The sequence below is a fragment of the Somniosus microcephalus genome, chromosome 18 (assembly GCF_052327205.1).
Source record: "Somniosus microcephalus isolate GS21.2 chromosome 18, FLI_Smic_1.0, whole genome shotgun sequence".
NCBI lineage: Eukaryota > Metazoa > Chordata > Chondrichthyes > Squaliformes > Somniosidae > Somniosus > Somniosus microcephalus.
Window position 1 is genome coordinate 27,671,187 of NC_141004.1, and position 22,185 is coordinate 27,693,371.

Sequence of the window (22,185 nt, forward strand, 5' to 3'; positions counted from 1 at the left end):
TTGTCATTTCCTCTTTGTTGGCCTCTTCAGTGAAAACTGAGGTAAAGTATCCCTACCATTTCAGTATCACCTCTTGTGAGCTTATCTTTGTCATCCCTTAGTGGCCCTGTACCTACTTTATTTATTGTTTTGTTGTTTTGTTACTTATGTGCCTATGGAATGCTTTACTATTTGTTTTTATATTCTTTGATATTTTCATTTCATATTTCATCTTTGCCTTCCTAATTGTCTTTTTAACCTCTTTCCTAAGCTGCTCATATTCCTTTTTGTCATCCTCTCCTTGATTGTTTATGTACTTTGCGTATACCTTTTTATTTAGATCCACACAAATTGTATTTTATGCCAACCCCCAGGATAGGACATCTGGACAATTGTTTCCATGATTTGCATTCAGCAATGCGCAGCGTTCCCCCCATCAATGCATTGTCTCTGAAATTGACCCAAAGAAAGTTGTTAAGGCCCAGATACTGTGGCAATATCTAGATTTTCTGATATGGGTGCAGTTTAGGCCTAAGCGGTTAGAAGCTGGTTTTAAACAGATTTAAATTGAAGTGTTCCTCTTTACTGAAATTCTCCAAGGTCAGCTCATTAATACAGTTCCAGTTGTAGATTTGGACATTTGCAGGGGATGGAAAATTGCATGCCAATAATAAGATATAAATGGATGTGAAATATTAATGGGCGAAAAGAATTCTGAAAGCCTTTGGAAAGGCATCTGAGCCCATTAACAACTTTTTACAAGGGAAAGTTTGTTGGGACATGATGGGCAAAAGTAGAGGGAAAAGAAACCCAAGGTTGAGGCACAAGTCTGCGAGCAAGTGATGGTGCAGTATAGCACCCAACCTCCATTTGACTACCGAAGTCAAGCTGGTGCTACATGAAGTGGGTGTTAAACGTTTGGCCCTCTTTGCCACTTAATGGCATCATCCCTATGGGTCAACAATGCAGCACGCAAAAGGGGTGGAGACAGGTTGGAGATCGCCACTGACCAGTACTGTAACTGGGTGCACTGGCCCTCTGCTGCCTGTTAGCTGCAGGTGTCTGAGCACCAAATAGCTCAGCCCTGCTGGCCCGGACCCCTCTGAAGACATCCCCACAGTCATCACCAGGGAGCTGTAACAATACCTGCAGAGATAGTTGTTGGTACCTTGGCGGATGTGGCCAAACAAGCTGTTCTGACTTTGCATAACCCTGGCATGCATTCTTTCATATACTACCCTTGAAAACGTAGTACTTGTATGATTGTAATGCTTCCAAGGAAGTACCCCACATTAGTTAGTCAGATATTCATATATCTTTGTAGTGCCATCTGGCCAGTTTCCTTTAAAAATCAGGTTTCTCCATGTGTACTAATGTCTGCCAAAGTCGGGTATGTTGACCTGTATCAACAGATGTGTGTACCGATGGGATGGCACAGAGCAGCTCTCGTGCAGTAGGACCTCCATTGGTGCTTCTCCTCCTTTCAGATAGGTGTAACAAAAAAAATTGAAGAAATGACTAAAATACACTTTCCAGAGCATTACTGCATCCTTCCATTACCTTCTGTATACTTTTACTGTGGACGCCCAATTCAGATAGCTGTGATTCTGAATGAATGCCCTGTACACTTGAGCATCACAAAATGGCATGCAGGACATCGCCACCCCCAAATTAATATTTAAATGAAGCTCCATCCATTGGAGATGTGCGCTTATTATGCTGGCATATACTACCTACGGGAGTTGCACGTGACGCAAAGTGGTTGGTGATCTGGTGTTACAAGACTCTGGCAATTTTTCAATCGGGTCCACACAACTTCCACCTGTAAATCAGGTAAGCCTGATCACAAAATCCAGGCTTAACTGGAAAAATTTGTCCTGGAGCTGACATCTTTTCAGGCTGGATCAGACCATTTTCCAGATTACCTGGAAATTAGGCATCTATATAAACGTGAAACAAAATGAGTTCTCTTTTGTACTAACAAAAGGTCAAACCTAAATACCCAAAAAATCCTAATTCACCTTAGGAGCATATTAACTTTTGAGACATCATATCTGGAAAAGTAACAAGAATATGAGAAGGCAATTGCTTCAGATTTGTTCCTGTTCACTTTATGCTCCAAGGGGTGTCTGAAAGCCCTAAAGGACTTAATCCTTCGAGGAAGAAATAATGCCGACATCCAAACGGACGAGTAGAACATCATCTGCGTACAGCAAAACCTTGCTTCACAGGATTGATCTTGAACCCTTCAACAGCAAGCTGTGAGTGACTCATTGCTATGACACATTCGCAGGAATATGGGATAGCTTTTTAAATGTGCGATAAAATAAAATGTGCCATGGTCAGGCATGTGCAACAAACAAAATGCATTTGTGCGCATTGATAAAGGCCAGGCATCAATAATCACTTAAAAAAAAATAAAAAAAATAACCAACACTTGGTATAGTTGACAGAATATGAATCATACAACATCAGATCATTAGTTAGAGTTTGACCCAACATTATACAGTGATTTTAATTTTATGGGATAGTGTGTAATTGATAAGTTCAAAGTGCAAAGTAGCATTGGGCGGTTTTATAGTTAATCTTAACTTAGATTTTTTTATTATAAAAGATACAACCACGTGTAGTAGCAGTTAACTGGCTTTGACGTCTTTCGTTGTCTTCCTGCAAGGCAATCTTCACCTCCAACATCCCCCAAAAGCCTTCCCTAACCCTCTTCCAAAAGCATGATTCTCTTTAAATACATGATGACCTTAAATACCTCAAGCTACTGCAATTGTAACATCAATTTAGGCAATTTGAGTGATCATGAATTTGTTGTCATCAGCTAGAAAAGACACATTTGCTTTGAATACTGCATGGGTCTGCATGGTCTTTTTCCCCCACAGAGTTGTTGATTGTTCAGTGCACAATAAGCTTGTCACTGGCATTGAGAAATTATTTCAGGATTTCAATATCGAGGCCCACAAAAGAAATGAGGGAAAAAATGCCAGAATTGAGATACAGTTACAATGTGAATGTTAACTGAAAAGTTATAAATTCACGTGAGGATATATTGGGGAGGCTATTGAAGCTCAAGGTTCTGACTCTTCACAACTTTCATCCCATTTCTTTGAAGGAATTGGCTCAAACGATTGTGAGTCCGCTTGCGGATATTTTTCAGAGTTCACTGGACTCTGGCCAATCCCAGAGGATTGGAAAATGGCAAATGTAACTGTCATCTTCAAAAAAAGGGGGCAAGGATGAACCATCAAATTGTAGGATCTGTACTGAAGCCTCAGTTTTTTTTATATGCCAAAAAACTGAGCCCCGGTACAGATCCCTGAGGAATACCACTTGTCACATCCCGCTAATCAGACTACATTTTCTACTCTGTCTCCTACCTCCCAACCAATTACCAATCCATGTCACAAAGCTACCTCCAATTCCGAGCACACTCATTTTCACTAATAATCTCTTGTGCAGAATCTTATCAAATGCCTTCTGGAAATCCATATAGTCAACATCCATAGACACACTCCAGTCAACCATTTTGCTGACCGCTTCCAAAAAAAAGTAAATTAGTCAGACAAGGCCCCTCGCTTCACAAATCCTGACCCTTTTATCAGTACTGTACATACTTTTTTAAGTCTTCAATCACTCTGTCCCTGATGATCGATTCCAGTAGCTTCCCCACAATTGATAAACCAACTCGTCTATATTTTTCTGGTTTTTACAGACTCTGGTGGGAGGGACGTTTTCCTACCTTAAAGGTGCTATATAAATGGAAGTTGTTGTTGTAAATGAGTGCAGGAAACTACAAAGGGACATAGACAGATTAAGTGAGCAAAATAGTGGCAGATGAAGTTCAATGCGAGGAAGTGTGAAGTCGTCCACTTTGGATCCAAGAAAGACAGATCAGAATATGTTCTTAATGTCGAAAGACTAAGCACTATGGAGGAGCAAAGGGATTTGGCTGTCCAGATACACAAATCACTAAAAGCTAGTGCACAGGTAGAAAGAGTAATAAAAAGTGCTAATAGAATGTTGACCTTTATCTCAAGGAGGGTGGGATACAAAGTGGAGGAAGTAATGCTTCAGTTGTACAGAGCCCTGATCAGACCCCATCTAGAGTACCGCATTCAGTTTTAGGCACTGCTCTCAGGAAGAATATATTGGCCTTGGAGTGGGTATGGTGCAGTTCACCAGAATGATACCAAGACATACAGGGTTAAATTATGAGGACAGGTTGCATAAACTTGTCTTGTATTCCCTTAAGTGTAGAAAGTTGTGGGGCGATCTAATTGAGGTATTTAAAATGATAGACATTCTATAAGGTAGATACAGAGACGCCATTCCCTCTCGTGGAATCCAGAACAAGGGGGCATGACGACAACAACAACAACTTACATTTATATAGCGCCTCATAACGTCCCAAGGTGCTTCACAGGAGCATAATCAAACAAAATTTGACATCGAGCCACATGAGATACTAGGATAGATGACCAAAAGCTTGGCTAAAGAGGTAGGTTTTAAGGAGCATCTTAAAGGAGGAGAGGGAGGCGGAGAGGATTAGAGAGGGAATTAGAGCTTGGGACCTAGGCAGCCGAAGGTGGAGCGATTTAAATCGGGGATGCACAAGAGGCCAGAATTGGAGGAGCGCAGAGATCTCGGAGGGTTGTGGGGCTGGAGGAGGTTAGAGATGGGGAGGGGCGAGGCCATGGAGGGATTTGAAAACAAGGTGAGAATTTTAAAATCAAGGTGTTGTCAGACCAGGAGCCAAAGTAGGTCAGCGAGCAAAGGGGTGATGGGTGAATGAGTGTTGGTGCGAGTTAGGATACGGGCAGCAAAGTTTTGGATGAGGTCACGTTTATGTAAGGTGGAAGATGGGAAGCCGGCCAAGAGAGCATTAGAATGGTTGGGTCGAGAGGTAACAACGGCATGGGTGAGAGTTTCAGCAACCGATGAGCTGAGGTGGGGCGGAGTCAGGTGCTGTTACAGAGGTGGGAGTAGGCGGTACTGGTGATGGAGTGGCTATGTGGTCAAAATTTCATCTCGGGGTCAAATACGATACCAAGCTTGTAAACGGTCTGGTTCAGCCTCGGACAGTGCGAGAAAGAGCGATGGAGTCGGTGGCAAGGGAACAGCGTTTCCTGCGGGAACCGAGTCAATGGCTTTGGTCTTGCCAATATTTAGTTGCAGGAAATTTCTGCTCATCCCGGACAAGCAGTGTGACAAATCAGAGTCAGTGGAGGGGTCAAGAGAGGTGGTGGTGAGGTAGAGCTGGATGTCGTCCGCGTACAATGTGGAATCTGACGTGATTTTGGATAATGTTGCATGCGTTTAAAGTTATAGCTAAGCCATTTAGGAGTGAAATTAGAAAGCACTTTTTCACAACAAGGGTAGAGGAAATCTGGAATTCTCTTCTCTTACACTCCCCCCCCCCCCCCACCCCCTGCCAAAGGGATGTGAATGCTGGGTCAATTCAAATTTTCAAGACTGAAATGGACAGATTTTTGTTTGGTAAGGGTATCAAGGGATATGGTTCAAAGGCAAGTAAATGGAGTTGAGGTGCAGATCAGCCATAATCCAATAGAATGTTGTAACAGGCTCAAGGTGCTCTATGGCCTATTCCTGTTTCTATGTTCCTAGACCTATAAGCGTTACTTCCATTGTTGGGGAAAGTGATTGATAATACTAGGATCTTGAGGGACATGAGCTAATCCAAGATGGTCAGCATGGTTGTAGGAGTGGGAGGTCATGCTTGACTAATTTATTGGATTTTTTTGAGGAGGTAATAGACCGAGGAGAGATTGTGGATGTTATCCACCTAGATTTCAGAAAGCCATTTGACACTGTCCCACATAATAGACTACTACATAGCGTCCAAGCCCCTGTGATAGATGGGAAAGTATTAAAATAGATTGGTAAATGGTTGGTAGATAACAATAAGTAGGAGTGCATGGGCAGGTATCTGGTTGGCAGACAGATACCAGATACATAGAATTTACAGTACAAAAACAGGTCATTCGGCTCAACTGGTCTGTGCAAGTGTTTATGCTCCATACAATCCTCCTCCCACCTAATCCTATCAGCATAACCTATTCCTTTCTCCCTCATTTATTTTTATTTAGCTTTCCCTTAAATGCATCTGTGCTTTTGGCCTCAACCACTCCTTGTGGTAGTGAGTTCCACATTCTAACCACTCTCTGTGTAAAGAAGTTCCTCCGGAATTCCCAATTGGATTTATTAGTGACTATGGTCCCTAACTTTGGAGTGGAATGCCTTAAAATTCATTGTTGGCCTGCTGCTGTTTTTACTAAAAGGGTAGTACGTATGTGGAACAGATGATTGGTGCATGTATTGGAAGAAGGAACTAGACAGGTTCTTGTCAACAACTGGGATTCAAGGTTATTAGAAATGCACCAAGGGGCCAGATGGACCAAAGATTTTCTCCTACCTGAAACTGTTACTATGTTACTTGGGCTTTACTCAATAATGTCATACTATTTAGCTATTTGCCTAGATGTGTTGCAAGGTAAAGCTAAAGGATATAGTAGGCTATTCTTTCCCACCTTGTTACTACTACATGGCATCCAAGCCCATGTGATAGATGGGAATGGTCCACATCTTCAAGCCCGTCCAACATCGCCTTCATGCCTAACAGTCCAGAAGCTCTTCCAAAAACCTGTCGGTGTACAATATTCAATCTTAAATACCTCAAGCTACTCCAATTTAATGTCAATTGTACTGATCTTGGCAAATAAATCCAGTGCTTTCAGCTGGAAACATTTACAGGTCTTTACAAAAGCAAGTGCTATGCTTTCTGTGCTGTTGCCCAGGTTATTTCTGAGATGAGTCTTGGGCAAGTATAATGACAGGATCAACAAGGCTTGTATCTACTGTACCATTTTCCTTAGTTCAAAGTAAGCAGTTCCCTTGATCATCAAGCAATCCTTCTGTGTTTCAAATTCATGCTACTTTATTTGGGTTCCAGATCACATTCTGTCTAGTTAGAATATTGTTATTTTCTTGGTTGACAGCTTCGTGCTCTGGCTGTACTTTATTGTATTGAGAGTCTGAGCTTTGTTGTCTGCTGGTGTTATTCCGTAGCAGCATCTCGCAAGATGATTTTATTTGCCACATGATCTGCAGGATTTGGCCCTCCTTTGTTTGGATAACTAACTCCAAACTCCAAACTCAGAACTATCGAAGTTTACTGCACAAAAGGAGGACATTCAGCCTTTTTTTGTCTTTGCTGGAGCAACCCAAAACTAATTCTACTATTTTGTCATCTCCTCAAAGACCTATATCTTCCTCTGCTTCAAATATTTGTCTGCTTTTGCCTTAAAAGATAGAATGGTTTCTGCCTTAATTATTCCTCTGGCAAAACATACCATGCTGTAACAAGGTATGTCTGCACAAAGAAATGTCTCCTCATTCTCTTACTCTTCATTACAATTTTTAAATTGATGTCCCCTCTACACTGCAAAATAGTTTCCCCCTATTCACCTTATCAAAACCCTTCATAATTTAAAATTTCCTCCACCTTCTCTGCCCCAGTGAAAATAGTCCCAGTATCTCGAGTGTCTTCTCATAACTATAGTTTCTCATCCCCAGTAACATCCTGGTAAATCTATCATCTATGGCATTAATGTCCTTTCCGGAACAGGGTGCCCAAAACTGCACGTCGTATTCAAACCATTACCTATACAACTTTATCATTACCTCTTTACTCTTCTGTTCCATTCCCTATTTATAAAACCCAAAATGTTATTGGACTTGTTATGGGCTTAATTTACCTGCTCTCGAAGAATTAATGCTTAGAAATTGGATCACACCACACCTATTTTACAGGCGTAAAACGGGCACCTAAGGGTTCAATATGATGGGTAACATGAGCACGCTCATTCTATGGCAGAAGTGCATCACCTGCCATATCGGTAAAAGTTCCTTCATAGCGTCAAGGGCGCACACCTGAAACAGGTGTTAGTTACTTTGCATATGCAAATAGGGGGCCCATTGCCTGTTTGAGGCCCTCTGCAAAATTAATTTATGACTGACCGCAGCATGTGACTTGCGTGCTGCGGTCAGTATTACCAGGCGCTCCTTAAAGGCAACACTGGAGGCTGTGTGCCTTTATTGTGGAGCTGGGAGGTACAAGTGTTCCTCTTGGCTCTATGTCAAAAATGTGGGTCGCTGCTGTCCACCGCTCCCCGCCCCACCACCTCAGATTGCCGTTGGTAACAAATGAAGCCGGCGGACCAATTTCCCGTGGTTCTGCCACCGGCCTCTTTAGGCGTGTGCAACATGCGCAGCACTGGAATCGTACCACAATTCGGGCACGATCCAATTTCTAGTCCATGTATTGGATCCCTGCGTCTTTTGTACCGCCACACTGTTCAGCATCTTTCCATTGAGTGTATACTTTTATTCCTTATTTTTCTCCCAAAATGCATTACCTCACACTTCTCCACGTTAAAATGCATCTGCCACATATAAAAGAAAATATTTCCTTTTTTTTATAGCTGTTTCATGACCTTGGGACATCCCAAGGAGCTTGATGGCCAATTAATTACTTTTGAAGTCACTGTTGTAATGTAATATCTGTGCTCTGTATTAAATGGCATTTGCCACATGTCCACCCATTCTGCTAGTCTGTCTTTGTCCTCCTGAAGTCTTTTACAGTCCATTTTGCAGCTTGCCAAACCCCATACTCTTGTGTTGCCAGCAAATTTCAATATTTTGCTTCTGAAGCCCAAGCCAAAATGATATATTATCTCAAGAACAGAAGTGGAGCCAGCACTGATATTTGGGATGTATATCCAATTCTACCAACAACTTCCACTGGGCCTCCACAAAGAGTAGTTACACCCTCCTGGAGTTCATCAGAAGCCTTCACCTTCCCCCATGAACCAACAGCATCAGATCCACCCCTGTACTCCAGGCTCCTGACCACCTGAGATCTGATGTGAAATATTAGACATCTTGGAGAGTTATATGTTGGACATCTTGGGGAGTTACGGGTTAATAGTCAAACTTCTTTGTATCTTGAAGCAATAAGCTTTCCAGGAAAGCTTTGAAGTGGCATGAGGAGAAAGCATGGCTTATCTTCTGCTTTTAGTGTCTGACTTAATTACGAAAAATACTTGAGCAAGGAAATAAGGGACAGTAATGACGTCAGCCATGAGTGATTAAGGTATAACTTTAGTGGCTAAGGTAATAAACATAGGCAGTGGGATCTATTAACTATAGTATAGAAAGATAACAGTTAGTAATTCTACTCTTCAAAGGATTTGAGGACAGTAAAATCAGGTAGACTTGTTTGAGAGAAGTAGCTTTGAAGTAAACAGCTACGACTGTTTGTTTTCAAAGGATTCAGGAACAGAGACATCATGAGGTCTTATCTGTGACATGTACCTTTTGATGTAGGCAAAATAAGGTGTATAAAGAAGCATGGTTTTCAACAGTTCTTCTGAGGGCTTGAAAAATAGAACCAGAAACTGAAAGCCACTCTGTTCCAAGTTAGGATGATCACCTATACTGGATAACAATAAAGTCTGTTCCGTATAATCCACCGCCAAGTGTCTTGTGCTTACCCGAAATGTGTCATCGTGAACCAGAGAAGGAAGGCGGTTGACTAGTTGAATGTTAATATGAATATTACACAACTTTTTTTTAGCAGATGCTCTTCTGAGAACCCATGTCCATTTTTATTTTTGCTTCTTCCTGACCCTTCAGCAAGAAGCACTATTAAGATTGGTTAGTATTACCTGAGCTAAAGAGTCATTAGAGACAGACAGCTTTGCAAAGATGAAAGCAAGAGGAAATCTCAGGCTGTCTTGTGACTGGGCCAAATATCCTCAAAACCTCCTGAGGCCATGGTACCAGTATGACTGAATCACAAAATCTGTCGCAACAGACAACCTCTGAAGAATTTCTACCGATTATCTGTACTCCTGTACCTGCTCTGCAGATTACACCAATTGTGGTTGAAGCCCAGAATGTTGTTTCAGCAGTTTTGTCTCTAACCGCTGACACCTCCATGTCAGCCAATGCGTAGTCACCGTTATTGTCACTTAAGGCTATCAATACAGGGTATCTCGGTTGTTTCAACCAATACTGTATCTCAAGACAAGAATGATGTGGCAGTGGCTGATTTTGAGTGTTCAATTGTAGGAGCAGTCTGGAGACCATGCTGGCCAATGGCTCTTTAATAATGAAGAGCAACAAAAGCAGCTTAGAAGGTAGCAATTCTACTACATGTAGAACTGGACATGTAGGACTGGACAGACTGGATGCAGGAAGGATGTTCCCGATGGCCGGGGAGTCCAGAACCAGGGGTCACAGTCTAAGGATAAGGAGTAAGCCATTTAGGACAGAGATGAGGAGGAATTTCTTCACCCAGAGAGTGGTGAACCTGTGGAATTCTCTACCACAGAAGGTAGTGGAGGCCAATTCATTAAATATATTCAAGAAGGAGTTGGATATATTTCTTAAGGCTAAAGGGATCAAGGGATATGGGGAGAAGGCAGGGACAGGGTACTGAAATTGGATGATCAGCCATGATCGCATTGAATGGTGGAGCAGGCTCGAGGGGCCGAATGGCCTACTCCTGCTCCTATCTTCTATGTTTCTATGTTTCAACATCCATCCTGAGTATGACTCTAATCTGGAGTCATGAAAGTCTGATCGGAAGATTGGTACTATAGCTCATCTTCAATCTACTGATTAGTACTGAGGTTGTTGTAATAAGCCTCTAACAATTTTCATTTGTCCCAAAACAGAATATTTAGGAAGTAGCCCTCCATATAGGCCAAAACTCTGTTGCACTCTTTTTTTTAATAAAAAAAAAAAAAAAAAGAAATTGAGGCATGGTGACCTAAGATATACTTTGTGCAGACCTGTTTGATGAAGCCTACCAAGAATGTTGGCCAAAGTACCAGTCACTGTTCCATAAGGCTTATAAAGGTTCCTTTTTGGGACACACACAACCTCCTGATGCTGAACACTTTACACCCCACAAAATGAGCATATCAGTGCTCTGATGTGAATGTTTGAATATGCCCCAGCAGATCAACCTAGCTGTGGCTCCTTGCAGGCACATCTGATATATTTAAGATCTAGTAAAGGACCTCAGGATGAGGCTGCAATTGTGAGGAGATGTAGGAGGGTTTTAAAAAAAAAAAAGAAATCAGAGCTTTGTGGATAACCAGGATTTCATCCACTTCTGTGACAAAAATGAAACATTGGATGTATACCTACTTGCAGTGGTCATTGTAGACTAACAATGGGCAATTGAATTACTCCTGTAACTGAAACAGTCATTGCCCTTGAATGGGGACCCATCTAACAGATCATTCAAAGTGTTTGGAACAGATTGCTGGGTCAAACCATTTAATTCAAATACAAGCATCTTGTGAACCCATTTCCAGTACATGCTGGAAACACTCAGCAGATCAGGCAGCATCTGTCGAGGGAACACAAGTTGACATTTCCGGTATTGAACCTTCCTCGGAACTAGCTGCCTGGCCTGAGTGTTACGAACGTTTTCTGTTTTTGTTTCAGATTTCCAGTATCTACATTATTTTGTCTTCTGTTTACAGTGTATGTTTGACAGCTGTATTTGTGCCATTTTTAATCCTGCAAATGGCTAACCACCTAATCCAGTTATGAGAGATACAGTTTTTAATGTCCCTTTTGTTCTGGGATATCTTCAAAGAAATTTGGAGCTATATTTTGAGTGGTGAAGATGGTAATCAATCTGAAGCCATCATGAGTATCGGACACTAAATTAACAGATAGCCACACAAGAAATAAGCAACTGTGGTGTATGTGCCTTTAAGAGCAATTATGGTGTATGTGCCTTTAAGAGCCCCAGGTGTGCGTAATGCCGGTAATTGCCACTTGGGCTATATAAGCCTGTGTATTGTGTATATCCTTTAGAAACCCCCCGCCCCCCCCCAGACTTGCTTAGTAAATACCTATGAACCAACTCCTGTCTTCAGTGTCTTTATCTACACACGGACACTACAGTGGCGACGAAGTGGAAACGGACTTACCTGCAATTCGGCAGCACCTCAAGGACATCGATTCCTCCAGCGTCCAGAAGACTCAAGGAAGTAAGAAAAAGTGTGGTTTCACCAGCTGGCCAAGCTGGTGACAGGTACTGCGCTAATCCTTCCTGGGCGTCAGGCTGGAGCTCCAGCGGCGGGCTCTACAGCTGAGATAGGCAGCGAAATCAGAGGCAAGCAATAACGGACTGGGAGGGTGCACTCGAGAGACGGCCGGCGCGGCAAGCAGGTCAGCGTTTAGACCTCCGTCGGGAACGAGTCTCCAACAGTGAATAAACGGAAACTACAGTAAAACAGCGTTGTTATCGGTAGCAGCGGCGGGAAAGCGCGGGAGGCGCCATATCGTTGCTACAGAGAGGAAAAAAAAGCGCAGGAAGCGCCATATCTTTTCTGAAATGCCTAAATCTGGTAATATTGAGGCTTTTGATGGCGAAATAGAAGATTGGACCACATACGTGGAAAGAGTAGAGGTTTATTGCACTGCAAATGGAAAAACAGATGAAAAAAAAGCTTCAGTACTTCTGAACTTAATGGGCGCGAAGACATACGGGCTGTTACGAAATTTAATCACTCCAGCCAAACCAAAGGACAAGACTTTTAAAGAAATTGTTGATACCCTGCAGGAGCATTTAAACCCAACACCGCTGCTGATAGCAGAACGATTCAAGTTCTTCAAGAGAAATCAACACAAGAATGAAAGTAACGCTGATTACCTAAACGAATTAAGAAAGCTATCAAAGTACTGCCAATTCGGAGCAGGACTATCGGATTATCTTCGAGACAAATTTGTTTGCGGTCTCTTAAGTGAAGGAACACAAAAAAGACTGCTTTCTGAAAAAGATTTAACATTGGACAAAGCTTTCAGTATGGCTGTATCATACGAAGCAGCAGCAAAAGGAGCTGCAGAGATACAACAAGAGACACAGGACTTCGGCACCCATAAAATGACACAGGAGTTCGGAAGATGTTATCGCTGCGGCAGATCCACCCATAACCAGAGGGACTGCTGGTTCAAGGGCAAAGCATGCAGGCAATGTGGTAAGATTGGACACATTGCACGGGTATGCCAATCTGGACAAAATAAATCCACTGACAGAAAACAAAAAATCAATAAAGAAAAGTACAGGCAGGTACAAATGATGACGGACAATAGCTCCGAAGACCAGAATAGCGATAGCGACTCCGGAAACGAGACTAAGCTGTCTCAAATTACATAATGTACTTGCCAAAGAGGATTACCAAACCATTTGGGTTACCCTCACAATAGCAGGGTCCCCAGTTAAAATGGAGCTAGATACAGGATCCGCTCTAACCGTAATAAATCGACGAGATTACGAGAGGCTATTTTCGCATATACCTCTAAAAGACACCTCCATTATCTTAACATATACGGGGCAGAAAGTCTACCCCAAAGGAAAAATAAGGGTGCCTGTGGTATACAACGGCAAAGAAATACAAAAGTTGTATTTATACATTCTACAAGATGGTGGTCCACCGTTGTTGGGACGTGAATGGATAAGGAAGATACGTTTAGACTGGCACTCCATTCAGGCACTGACGGTGACCAGTAAGGAAAAAAACAATGATGACATCATACCTGAACGATTAAAAGACATCTTGACCAACGCCAAAGAAGTGTTTCAAGAGAAACTAGGAACCTTGAAAGGCATCACCGCCTCAATAAAAGTGGAAGATACAGCAATTCCAAAATTTTTTAAGGCAAGACCAGTGCCATACGCAATACGTCCGGCAGTCGAGGCAGAGCTGAAGAATTTGGAAAAGGCAGGCGTATTATCCAAAATAGATTGGAGCGAATGGGCAACACCCATCGTTCCAGTCATGAAAAAAACATTGAAAAATAACTCTGAGGAACAGAAAAAAATTCGCATCTGTGGGGACTTTAAGGTGACTGTAAACCCGGTCCTTCACACGGTACAGTATCCTCTTCCGAGGATAGAAGATATTTTCGCCTCACTATCCGGAGGGAAACGTTTCACAAAAATTGACTTGGCACAGGCCTATCTACAGATGGAGGTTGAGGAGACCTCTAAAAAGTATCTCACAATAAACACACACAAAGGCCTGTACCAGTACAATCGACTGGTTTTTGGAATAGCATCAGCTCCAGCTATCTGGCAAAGAGCTATGGAGCAAGTCCTGCAAGGGATTCTGGGGACTCAATGCTACCTAGACGACATCCTTATAACAGGAGAAAACGACAACGAGCACCTTGCCAATTTGGAGCAGGTGCTCACTAGGCTGAAAGAACGGGGCCTACGAGCAAATCGCCCCAAGTGCGAATTTTTCTAAAATCAGATATCGTATTGTGGCCACATAATTAATAAGGAAGGGTTGCATAAGTCACCTGAAAAAATTGAAGCAGTTAAAAAAGCCCCAGCACCTGAAAATGTTTCACAATTAAGGTCATTCCTGGGATTAATAAATTACTATCATAAATTTTTACCAAACTTATCAACTATTCTACACCCTCTTAATGATCTTCTACAGACAGGAGTGATTTGGAAATGGAACGAAGACTGTAAACGTGCCTTCCATAAATGTAAAGACTTAATCACATCCGAGAAAATTTTGGCTCATTACAACCCATCACTACCAATCAGACTGGCGTGCGATGCATCCCCTTACGGCATAGGAGCGGTATTGTCCCATAGATTCCCTGATGGCTCGGAACGGCCGATAGCTTTTGCGTCACGCTCATTGAACTCAGCTGAGCGTAACTATGCCCAGATAGACAGGGAAGCACTCAGCCTGGTATGGGGAGTGAAGAAATTCAACCATTACCTACACGGACAAAAATTTACCTTGCTGACTGACCATCAACCCCTCATCTCCATATTCAACCCTAAAAAAGGTGTCCCCATTATGACGGCACAAAGACGACAGAGGTGGTCCCTTTTTCTAGGGGCACACCAATACAACATTGAATACAAAGGGTCAAAACAGCATGGGAATGCTGACGGTTTATCACACCTACCGTTGCCAACGATAGAAGAGGCACCTACAGTAGACCCAGTAGAGATATTCCACTCTACCATAGTGGAATGTCTACCGGTGACAAATTCTGCCATTGAAAGGGAGACAAGAAATGACCCTACTCTCTCACGGGTCTACGATTTAACAGTGAAGGGATGGCCAGCACATGGCGAACCACTGTTGCCAGCATTCTCGCAAAGAAGAGAACAGCTGTCAGTGTGCCGAGGAACCTTGATGTGTGGATCCAGAGTGGTGATTCCACCCAAACTTCAGGATAAAGTGCTAAGGGAGCTTCACGAGGGGCATCTGGGTGGAGTGAAAATGAAGAACCTAGCTAGGGCGTTTGTATGGTGGCCAGGTATCGATGGAGACATCGAAGACATGACCAAGAGCTGCCTAGGATGCCAGAAGGTCCAAAATGCTCCGCCACAGGCCCCTCTACATCCATGGGAGTGGCCCTCATCTCCCTGGCAAAGGGTGCACATCGACTTTGCTGGTCCATTTATGGACTCAATGTTCTTAATCGCAGTTGATGCACACTCCAAGTGGCCGGAGGTAATAAAGATGTCCTCCACCACCACGGAAAAAACCATCACAGTATTAAGGACCATATTTGCCAGGAATGGGCTGCCGGAGCAGATATGTTCTGATAATGGACCGCAATTTGTGTCCGAAGAATTCAGAAAGTTCTTAAAGAACAATGGGGTAAAGCACTACACGTCCGCCCCATACCATCCCGCCACCAATGGATTGGCTGAAAGGTTTGTCCAGACCTTCAAGAAGGCCATCAAGGCCATGGGTAATGAAGACATAAAACTTCAGCACAAGGTGGATAACTTCTTATTTGCATATAGGAATGCAACGCATATGGTTACTAACCAAACTCCCGCCATGATGTTCTACAATAGAAACCTAAGATGCCGGCTGGATTTGGTCAAGCCCAACATCCGAAGGGACGTGGAGAACCGGCAGTTTCAGGGCATGAATGAAAGGCCAACTAGGGCCTTCCAGATAGGCCAACCGGTTTTGGCCCGGGACTACCGTACCGAGAAATGGTAGCCTGGAACTATCTGCACACGATTAGGACCACTGATGTATACCGTGGACATCGGAGACAGCATAATAAGGCGCCATGCTGACCAAATCATCAAGTCATCCGAAAAAGGACAACCTACACCACCACTCTATACATCTAACGATGAAGTAGAGATACCCATATCTACCTCCGATCCGGTGATACTGGAGCCCGATGAACCCGACACTGGCATTCAAGCCGAATCAGCCTTGCCAGAAGAACCTACTACACCACCAGAAACTACTACACCCCCGAGGCGTTATCCGGACCGAGTCAGGAAGCCTCCTGAGAGACTAACTTATAATTAATTAATACAGCAATGTATATTATTTTGCATATAACATGTAATTAATAATTACTTAAAATATGATGTACTAGTTAGCTAGAAGGGGAGGAATTGTGGTGTATGTGCCTTTAAGAGCCCCAGGTGTGCGTAATGCCGGTAATTGCCACTTGGGCTATATAAGCCTGTGTATTGTGTATATCCTTTAGAAACCCCCCCCCCCCCCCCCCCCCCCCCCCCCCCCCCCCCCCCCCCCCCCGACTTGCTTAGTAAATACCTATGAACCAACTCCTGTCTTCAGTGTCTTTATCTACACACGGACACTACAGCAACCACATTTTAGGGTTCAGTTTGTGTTAAGAGTTAGCACAGGAGAAGCATTTTTTATTGTTACTTTTGATATTTCAAAGACGGTAGTAAAGTTTGTTATCACTGCACTGATTGCTATTCTTTTCACCTGTTTATGTTTGCTAAATTTGTCTAGTGACCTAGCCTGAACTGCGATAGAATGTGTATTCTTCCACTTACTGAAGATGTGATGCATTTCAATAAGCCAGGGTACAGTTATCGGGGTTCTTTGTTTGACCTCGGGGGTCTTGCTATGTTTACCTAGATATTGGCCAGTTAAAGGCACGGACTCTAGATTGTAGGGTTCATGAGGGTCACTAATGGGAGTGGTAGTGATGGTAAAGGTAAGGAAGTAAGTAGTGTCAAAACCTAAGTCCCAAAAGCCGAGTGGAGTTTTTCTTGATAGCAAGGGGCAATAAAGTTTCATATGCATGAATTCCAGCATTCAAATGAGGAAAAGCAACATGAAAAACCCTTACCCTTGAATCCACCTGCTGCATCACTCCAGCAGTAACGTCAGATCACAAGCCACCCCTTAGGTGCAGCAATCTATTGGGAGAAATGCCACTGATGTGCCTTGAGTGACGAAGAGAAAATTCTCTTGGGCACGTGGGCGAGAGAAATCATCTAGGAAAGTTTTCCCCCTACAGTTTGAATGGGGGTTTTCTTAGATTAAAGGGTTATTTACTGATGGTGTTTGTTTTTACTAGGGTTATTCTATATTTAGATTTGAACGCTTTGCTGTATTCCAAAGGCTTACAGGAAAAAACACAAGGTTCTGCTTCTGTTGCTTAGCTCTGTCCATGAACAAAATGTCCACAAACAAAACCATTCACTCCTGCATATAAATAATATTTCTGCAGAGCTTGTCAGGAATTAGCACAATGTGTTCACCACAGAATGAATGAAAATTTTTGTCTTTTTAATATCTTAACGAATTTGGTCAGCTTTATAGTGTGATCTATTAACTGTCTTTTTTTCTTCCACAGAATGTTTCATTAACTCGTACACGGGAGGAGGCACTGAGTACTGTCCCACATCATAAGTAATTGGATCCTTTTCAATGAATAATTCAACTGGTGACTAAAGTCATGTTCAATTGGGCCCACTGAAATTGATCTACTAATATTTTAATGAAGAGTACTAATATTTTAATCTAAGAGCTTTTTCTGGGACTATAGGGTAATAAAATCATTTGAGATCTGCCTTTTGCATAATTTGGTTAATCTTGTAGCCATACAACCTGAAACACAATTTTACCTCTTGCGATATAAAGAAAATTCACTCCTGCTTCAGTTAATAGCTGAAAGAGTTATCTGTGATTTTGTAATGTTGGAACACTCATCTGCAGGCTGAATGACTGACTGAAGAACAAATTCAAAAGTATAGTCATAGTCATTTAACCTTTCCTTGACCTTGGGAATCTAGTGAACAATGCCTGATGAACAGATGAAATATGGAAAATATTTTCACCAATAGATTGCCTACTCGTGAATTATGAAGTCAGTCTAGCAGTGAAAACATTATTCTACTTCACCCATATCATATGGTATTGTTTTGTCACTTGAAATTTTTTTTGTGTTCTGCATTTTTCACTGTGAGAATCGTTTGACCCTTTTTTAACCCATATTTATTTCCCTGTAAATTTTTAACTGTTCAGAGAACCATGAGACATTTCACTTCCGCCAGAGCATGATCTTGTGTGTTAAACATGTCGGATTTATAGTCTTCGTGGTTTTTTTTAAAACATCTTCAAGGTCGTATGGTAATCAGGCCCTGTTCACATAACATTTGTTTTACTGAGGATCTAGTATAAAACAGCAGCTTTACCAAAGGCAAGTCTCGCAGAAGAACTTAGAAAAATTGCAGTACATTACACTGGGTTGGATACGCAGCCAGACATTTTCCCCATGTTTAAACTAAAATGACACTTGAACACTAATTTGGGAAGCTTTACTGAGGTCCTAACTTAGTTTTAAAAAAACTTATGTTTTTTCCTCCCCTGAAGTAAAGCAATTGCTGTGTAACAGGCCTTATTCCTGTCTTACTATTTATAGTATTTTATATTTTATTGTAAGGACAATCATTTTCCAAAAAAAACTAGGTGGTCTTTTGCAGAGTAGTAGAACATTACCTATTTGTTAGCACTGTATTATACAGTTGTACTGTGCTGAATTGCTTGTTTTATTTCTGTTCTAATTGTATTTAAAGCTATTTGTTTTTGTCTGTTAATATGGTAATTTTAATCTGTCTGGAGCAACATCAGGGAAGCTACATCCAACAAGGGGCCTCAGTCTTTAACACAAATACGTGGATTTAAACAAAATTATTTCTGGACAGCACAACCACAAATTTCAGTTGTGCTTAAGTTTTTATCACTTTATTAAGGGGACTTGAGATATTTTAACAATACAGCTGAAAGTATAGTAGACAGTCTGTTAATTGGAAACCATTAATTAACAATTGCAATCAACTCCCGGTGTAAACTTGAGGATTAATAAAATACCGATCGGGAATTCACCTTGTTGAGTTTCTTTCCTGGCTTAAGTAGAGCTTCAGGCCTTATTTGTCCTACAGTAAAACCTTGGGGACTGGCATCAGCTGTCTTTTTTTGCAGGTGTCCTTATTTTCAAAATGGCCAATGTATGCACTGTAAACATTTTTCAGTAGAATGGGGAGTTCTTTACCTAGCATCCATAGCAGCAGAGAAACCGCTCTATCCTTGGGATCGAGCCGTGCAAGCATTCAATGCCAGAGATAGAGCGGTTTCTCTGCTGCTGTGCATGCTTGGGTAAAGAGCTCCCAATTCCACGAAAAGCTTGCTCTTTTATAAAACCCATTGCCACCTCGCACTGACCAGCATACATTGACCTCACCAGAATTTGGACAGCAGGAAGCGAGCTGCACTCAGTGAAGGTTCCAGGTACAGCTTTGCAACAGGCTGTGTCCCGTGTTTTAAGTTGTAAAAGGGATTGATGCATTGAACGCAGTCCGTAGTTTGTAATTTGCAAGTGTCTGTGGTTTCAGAGTGCCTCCTGTATATTTTACCATGTAAGTTATTTGGGGGTCACTAAGTGTCTGTTTTTTGCAGGTGTCCATTTTTTGGGAGTATCTGTTCATACAGGTTTCATTGTAGTTTGTTTTAATGAGCTTTAACTGCATATAGTGGCATTGTTAATGAATGTTAACTTATCTCAGGTCATCTTATCTGCAGTCAGTTCAAAGTGATGTTACAAACTTGATTGTGCCTCCTTTTAAAGTAAGTGCTACTATATCTTTCTTTGGTACAATTTTTAAAATGGGAAAAAGTATTGCCATTCTGTGAAGGGAGTGCAAATTACAGGAAACTTTCTTTTATCCGGCAGGGATGGGACCGACGTGGTGCCGGTTCATCAAAAATTCCGGATAACCGAACACTATAGTAAAAGATAGGGAGAGCTGGCAGCTCCGTATAAAGCAACAAACCCTGTTGCTTAGCAACGACTGTAGAACAATGAATACAAGTTTCAAGCGTCTCTGTAGCTTAGCAACAGCTGCAGCCACACCCTTGCACAGCAACAGATGGAAGAAGGCAAATAAATATGAAGTAAAACCTACTCCTGAATTTTGCCGGTTAACCGATATTTCCGGTTATTTAGGTGCCGGTAAATCGAAAGTTTCCTGTAAACACACGGAGGGAAAAAAATTAGCTTGGCTGTCCATTCATAGCAATCAGCAATTTGTTTTGTATGATTTCATGTATTATTTTCCTCGAAGCAGAGAGAAAATGTGAAGGCGTTAATAGCAGCAGAACTTATTCAGATTAGTTTGATGAACACTCCCAAAACAATTTCAATGCTTTTGCCAACTTTATTTTTAATCGCCTACATCCCCATACTCTCCCTAAGTGGGTGAATTGTTTATTATTTCACTTTGAATTACAGTCTTTGTGCTGTTTCACTGGGTATCCACTGAGCCATTATTTGGATCATTTTTCTGAATTGCAGCTGAACTAAGAATTGAGACAATTCACAGCTCTGGAAATGTACAGCAGAACCCTATGAAGCACTTAACATCCACCAGGATTTTTTTGCTTGATTCATCATTATTTGATGGGCAAGGTACATGGCTGCCCTATGTTTGAATCCGGTGCACGTTATTGAGATTCCATAGAACAATAGCTGTAAGGCTGGAATTTTGCCTATTCTATGGTTTGAATTCAAGATCACTTTATCAGAGATTGGGCACTGTCCCAAGCTTAAGCTAAGTCCCAAGAATTTCTCTCTTTCTTGACAGACCCAATTGTATTTATTTTTTGTTCCTTACCAAGTTAATCTGAACAAACTGAGTTCATGCCAGCAGCTGTTAAAACTCTTGTGTAAGACTTTTTTGATGGTACCATCCAATTATGTAACCAGAGGCGTCAAAAGTAAATTGAGTTTACAAAACTATCAAGTCCGTTTATAATGCACAGACTGACCTATTTATAGCGAGAAAAGAAAAGCCCGCACGTCTAAACGCACAGTGTACAGGCTCCCAAAGTGATGTATAAACTAAACGCACAGTGTACAGGCTCCCAAAGTGATGTATAAACTAAACGCACAGTGTACAGGCTCCCAAAGTGATGTATAAACTAAACGCACAGTGTACAGGCTCCCAAAGTAATTATAAACTAAACGCACAGTGTGCAGGCTCCCAAAGTAATGTATTGTATAAACTATTAAAGTTGTACATTTAATAGTGACATATTTATAAATGTAACAGGGGGAAAAATCCAATCTTTGTAGTTTTAGAAAGCTGTGTCTAAGGATTATTTTGAGTATGTTAAATGATATTTTCATTGTCCAGAAAGGTGAATTAATTTCAATGAAGAAAGCACATCCAGGAGAAATATCGTATTACAATTTCGCACAAATCAGTGAAAAAGATTTCTTTATATGTACAGAAAATTGTCCAGTTTTAGTTACTATTTTGATTAAACGTTTTACCTTTTGTACCTTTACTGTAACCGTGAGGATCTGTGGGCCATTGGTTAAATAGAATAACTCAAGTTTATGGACAGATACAAATGTGCTTTTTACTCTTTATGAAAAATGTTGATTGATTTTTGTGTGTGTATAAATTTCAAGAAGGGAATGTGTACTCATCTGAAAAAAATTAAATTCTCTCCTGTATTAAAGGAACTACATCCTGACATTCATTTGTTTATACCCACCCACTAAAGCACTTTATACTTCATTTTATTTCCTTTTGCGTCTTTGCTCGCTGTAGCCTCATTACTCCAATGTGACTGCACTACTTCCACTGAGCCCCATCCGAGAGACCCATCCAAAGAATAAATGCATCTATGGGTCAGTAGAATCAGAGCAGTTAGTAGATTTAATCAGTTTATAGGCAGGTTACTCTCACTACATGTTAGGCACCCTGGTTTAATTTGAAATTTGGCAGATATGTTCCATGCATGTGCATGC

The 22,185-nt window shown here is 41.6% G+C and overlaps 1 protein-coding gene across 9 annotated transcripts in view; it reads left to right on the plus strand.

Moving 5' to 3' along the window:
* LOC147105173 (6-phosphofructo-2-kinase/fructose-2,6-bisphosphatase 2-like) overlaps positions 1 to 21,897 on the plus strand; it is a 74,146-nt gene extending 52,249 nt beyond the window's left edge. For 3 of the 9 annotated variants that reach the window (XM_086011276.1, XM_086011271.1, XM_086011278.1), the window contains 2 exons: positions 17,725 to 17,780; positions 19,934 to 21,897. In XM_086011276.1, coding sequence (XP_085867402.1) covers positions 17,725 to 17,780; positions 19,934 to 20,060 — 183 coding nt within the window. In that variant the 3' untranslated portion in view covers positions 20,061 to 21,897. Of the gene's footprint in view, positions 1 to 2,102; positions 2,410 to 17,724; positions 17,942 to 19,933 lie in introns of those variants that run through there. The other 6 variants (XR_015081694.1, XM_086011272.1, XM_086011273.1 and 3 more) reach the window with 6 other exon arrangements.
* The last annotated feature ends 288 nt before the right edge of the window (positions 21,898 to 22,185 follow it).